Source organism: Spermophilus citellus (assembly GCF_964194105.1).
Source record: "Spermophilus citellus genome assembly, chromosome: 13".
In the NCBI taxonomy this organism is placed as follows: domain Eukaryota; kingdom Metazoa; phylum Chordata; class Mammalia; order Rodentia; family Sciuridae; genus Spermophilus; species Spermophilus citellus.
In genome coordinates, this window is record NC_138193.1 from 65123208 (window position 1) to 65127147 (window position 3940).

General features: G+C 42.5%; 2 protein-coding genes across 2 annotated transcripts; both read left to right on the forward strand.

The window, feature by feature from the left end:
• Positions 1-1705: 1705 nt before the first annotated feature.
• LOC308632681 (phosphoglycerate kinase 1-like) lies at positions 1706-2860 on the forward strand (the record flags this gene model as incomplete). The annotated part of the gene is made up of 1 exon (XM_081264961.1): positions 1706-2860. One exon carries the CDS (start codon positions 1706-1708, stop codon positions 2321-2323), a length of 618 nt encoding a protein of 205 aa, XP_081121087.1. The 3' UTR covers positions 2324-2860.
• LOC308632682 (phosphoglycerate kinase 1-like) lies at positions 2384-2993 on the forward strand (the record flags this gene model as incomplete). Its single annotated transcript, XM_081264962.1, has 1 exon — positions 2384-2993. The coding sequence occupies one exon, from the start codon at positions 2384-2386 to the stop codon at positions 2957-2959; it is 576 nt and encodes a 191-aa protein (XP_081121088.1). The 3' UTR covers positions 2960-2993.
• Between the last annotated feature and the right edge of the window lie 947 nt (positions 2994-3940).

Genomic DNA, 3940 nt, shown 5'->3' on the forward strand with positions numbered 1-3940 from the left:
TTTTTTAGAGAGAGAGACAGAATTTTTTAATACTTATTTTTTTCGTTTTCAGCGGACACAACATCGTTATTTGTATGTGGTGCTGAGGCCGCACGCATGCCAGGCGAGCACGCTACCACTTGAGCCACATCCCCAGCCCCCTGGGTTCAATCTTCAGTACCAAAAATCAATCAATAATTTAAAATGACAGAATAAATAAAATCTTTTAGTATATTTTTTTTCAGAAAAATTTGACCAGTTTTTTTTCTCACCAATAATATGTTTAGGGTTATGATTTCTTTCTACCTTGACCCAAGTTGGGAATTATTAGAAATTTCCTTTAAGCTTGGTGTGGTAGCATGCACCTAAAATCCCAGCTACTCAGGAGGCTCAAGTGGAAGGATTGCTTGAGCCCAGAAATTGAACACCAGTCTGGACAACATACTATGATATCATACCATACATTTTTTTTTAATAGTTTAATGCTGTAAACAGTCTTCAGTGTACTGTAATGAAGATTTAGTATTCATAATTCCCTTCCATGGTACTAAATCCAAAAATATTTTGTAGATCTCATTTTAGTTAACTTCCCAGCAGCATTCAATACTTGTCATCTTCTTTTTGAGTTATTTCTCCTGGTTTAAATGGCATCAGAATCCTCCCAACTTGATATTTTTAAATTGGTTTGGGACCTCTTTTCTTCTATTTATTTTAAGTGTTAAAAGTAGTGGTGCTGGGGCTGGGGTTGTGGCTCAGTTGCAGAGCGCTTGCCTAGTATGGGTGAGGCACTGGGTTTTATCCTCAGCACTGCATACAAATAAATAAAAATAAAGGTCCATTGACACCTTAAAGAAAAAATAAAAGGTCCTATTTAAAAAAAAAAAAAAGTTGGGGCTGGGCTGTGGTTGTGGCTCAGTGGTAGAGTACTTCCCTAGCATGTGTGAGGCCCTGGGTTCGAGTCTCAGCACCACATATAAATAAAATAAAGGTCCATTTACAACTAAAATAAATATATATATTAAAAAAAGTGGTGGTACTGAACTGGGATTGTGGCTCAGGGATAGAGCACTTGCCTAGCATGCGTGGGGCACTGGGTTGGATCCTTAGCACCACATAAAAATAAAGTAAAGGTATTGCGTCCACTTACAGCTAAAAAAAAAAAAAGTGGTGGTGCTGGGGATCAGGGAACGGGGGATGTGCACTGCCAGTCATGTGTGTCTTGGGGGGAAAAAGAATAAGTCCATCAAGGTTCTTACTTTGGCTGGGTGCAGACCTGTTATCCCAGCAGCTCAAGAAGCTGAGGCTGTAGCTAAGAGACGTGACAGGCCTGTAATCCTAGCTGAAGCAGGAGGATTGTAAACTCCAGGCCAGCCTCATCTCAGCAACTTAGTCAGACCCTAACCAACTTAGTTGACCCTGTCTCAAAATAAAAAGGTCTGAGGATGGGGGCTGTGGCTCAGTGGTAGAGTGCTTGCCTAGCATGCATGAGGACCTGGCTTCAATCCTCAGCACCACATAAAAATAAAGATATTATGTCCACCTAAAACTAAAAAATAAATATTAAAAAAAAAAAAGGTCTGGGGATGGAGCTCAATGGTAAAACACTCCGGAGTTCAATCCCCAGTATAAAGAAACAAAAAAGTGATTTTGCACGCGTCTGGACAGCACGTCGGTCGCGTTATCCTTCTCTTAGTCTCCGACCTCTCGCCCTCGCCTTATTGCCAAAATGTCGCTGTCTAACAAGCTGACTCTGGACAAGCTGGACGTTAAAGGGAAGAGGGTCATTATGAGAGTGGACTTCAATGTTCCTATGAAGAATAACCAGATAATGAACAATCAGAGGATTAAGGCTGCTGTCCCAAGCATCAAATTCTGCTTGGACAATGGAGCCAAGTCAGTTGTCCTTATGAGCCACCTCGGCCGGCCTGATGGTGTTCCCATGCCTGACAAGTACTCCTTAGAACCAGTTGCTGCAGAACTAAAATCCTTGCTGGGCAAGGATGTTCTGTTCTTGAAGGACTGTGTGGGCCCAGAAGTAGAGAAAGCTTGTGCCAATCCACCAGCTGGGTCTGTTATCCTGCTGGAGAATCTTCGCTTTCATGTTGAGGAAGAAGGGAAGGGAAAAGATGCTTCTGGGAACAAGGTTAAAGCTGAACCAGCTAAAGTAGAAGCTTTCCAAGCGTCACTTTCCAAACTAGGGGATGTCTATGTGAATGATGCTTTCGGCTCTGCCCATCGAGCCCACAGCTCCATGGTGGGAGTCAATCTTCCACAGAAGGCTGGTGGTTTTTTGATGAAGAAGGAGTTGAACTATTTTGCCAAGGCCTTGGAGAGCCCAGAGTGACCTTTCCTGGCCATCTTAGGTGGACCTAAAGTTGCAGACAAGATCCAATTGATCAATAATATGCTGGACAAAGTGAATGAGATGATTATTGGTGGTGGAATGGCTTTTACCTTCCTTAAGGTGCTCAACAACATGGAGATTGGCACTTCTCTGTTTGATGAAGAGGGATCCAAGATTGTCAAAGACCTTATGTCCAAAGCTGAGAAGAATGGTGTGAAGATTACTTTGCCTGTTGATTTTGTCACTGCTGACAAGTTTGATGAGAATGCCAAGACTGGCCAGGCCACTGTGGCCTCTGGAATACCTGCTGGCTGGATGGGCTTGGACTGTGGCCCTGAGAGCAGCAAGAAGTATGCTGAGGCTGTTGGTCGGGCTAAGCAAATTGTATGGAATGGACCTGTGGGTGTCTTTGAATGGGAAGCTTTTGCCCAGGGAACCAAAGCACTCATGGACGAGGTGGTGAAAGCCACTGCCAGGGGCTGCATCACTATCATAGGTGGTGGAGTCACTGCCACTTGCTGTGCCAAATGGAACACAGAGGATAAAGTCAGCCATGTGAGCACTGGTGGTGGTGCTAGTTTGGAGCTCCTGGAAGGTAAAGTCCTTCCTGGGGTGGATGCTCTCAGCAATGTTTAGTACTTTCCTGCCTTTTGGTTCCTGTGCACGGCCCCTAAGTCATCTTAGCATTTTTCGCATCTCCACTTGGCATTAGCTAAAACCTCCCCCCACATCAAGGTTCAGCTAGTGGCCAAGAGAGGTAGCACCAGGAACCCTTAAACAGTTGCACAGCATCTCAGCTCATCTTTACTGCACTCTGGATTTGCCTATATCCTTCAAGATCTCATTTAAATATTTTTTTATGAGTTTTTTTTTAAGAGAGAGTGAGAGAGGAGAGAGAGAAAGAGAGAGAGAGAATTTTTTTAATATTTATTTTTTAGTTCTCGGCGGACACAACATCTTTGTTGGTATGTGGTGCTGAGGATCGAACCCGGGCCGCACGCATGCCAGGCGAGCGCGCTACCGCTTGAGCCACATCCCCAGCCCCTCATTTAAATTTCTTAGTGACTAAACCATTGTGCATTCTAAAGTGCATCTATTTATATTTTGCCTGTTAAAACAAAGTGAGCTGTGTTAGCTTAGTTCTCTTTTTGAAGTAGCTTATTTTGATTAGCTTGTCACTGTTCAATACTCGGCATGGAAACAAGATGAAATTCCAGTTTTAGGGAGAAGCAATTGATGAACTATTAAATGATCAATAAACATGTCCATTGAAACTGGAAAAAAAAAGAAACAAAAAAGTTATTTGTTCCTTTCCCCTTCATTCTATTCCCTCTTGTTGTATGATCTTAGTTACATTCACCAGTTTTGGCAGGTATTATAAATAAAGTGAACACTCAGCTTCTGTTTCCTTTCTCTACAACAAATACTGGAAAGTAAAGTACTTCATTTCCAAGCTTTTCTTGTGGCTAAGGGTGGCTGTATGACAGAGTTTGGACAATCAGTTCTGAAGTTAAATTAGCTATATAGTCTTTGCTTTCCTGCTAAGAAGGAACAGTTGAGTAAATGACTTTTTTTTTTTTTTTTTTTTTTTGGTGGTACCGAGGATTCTACTCAGGG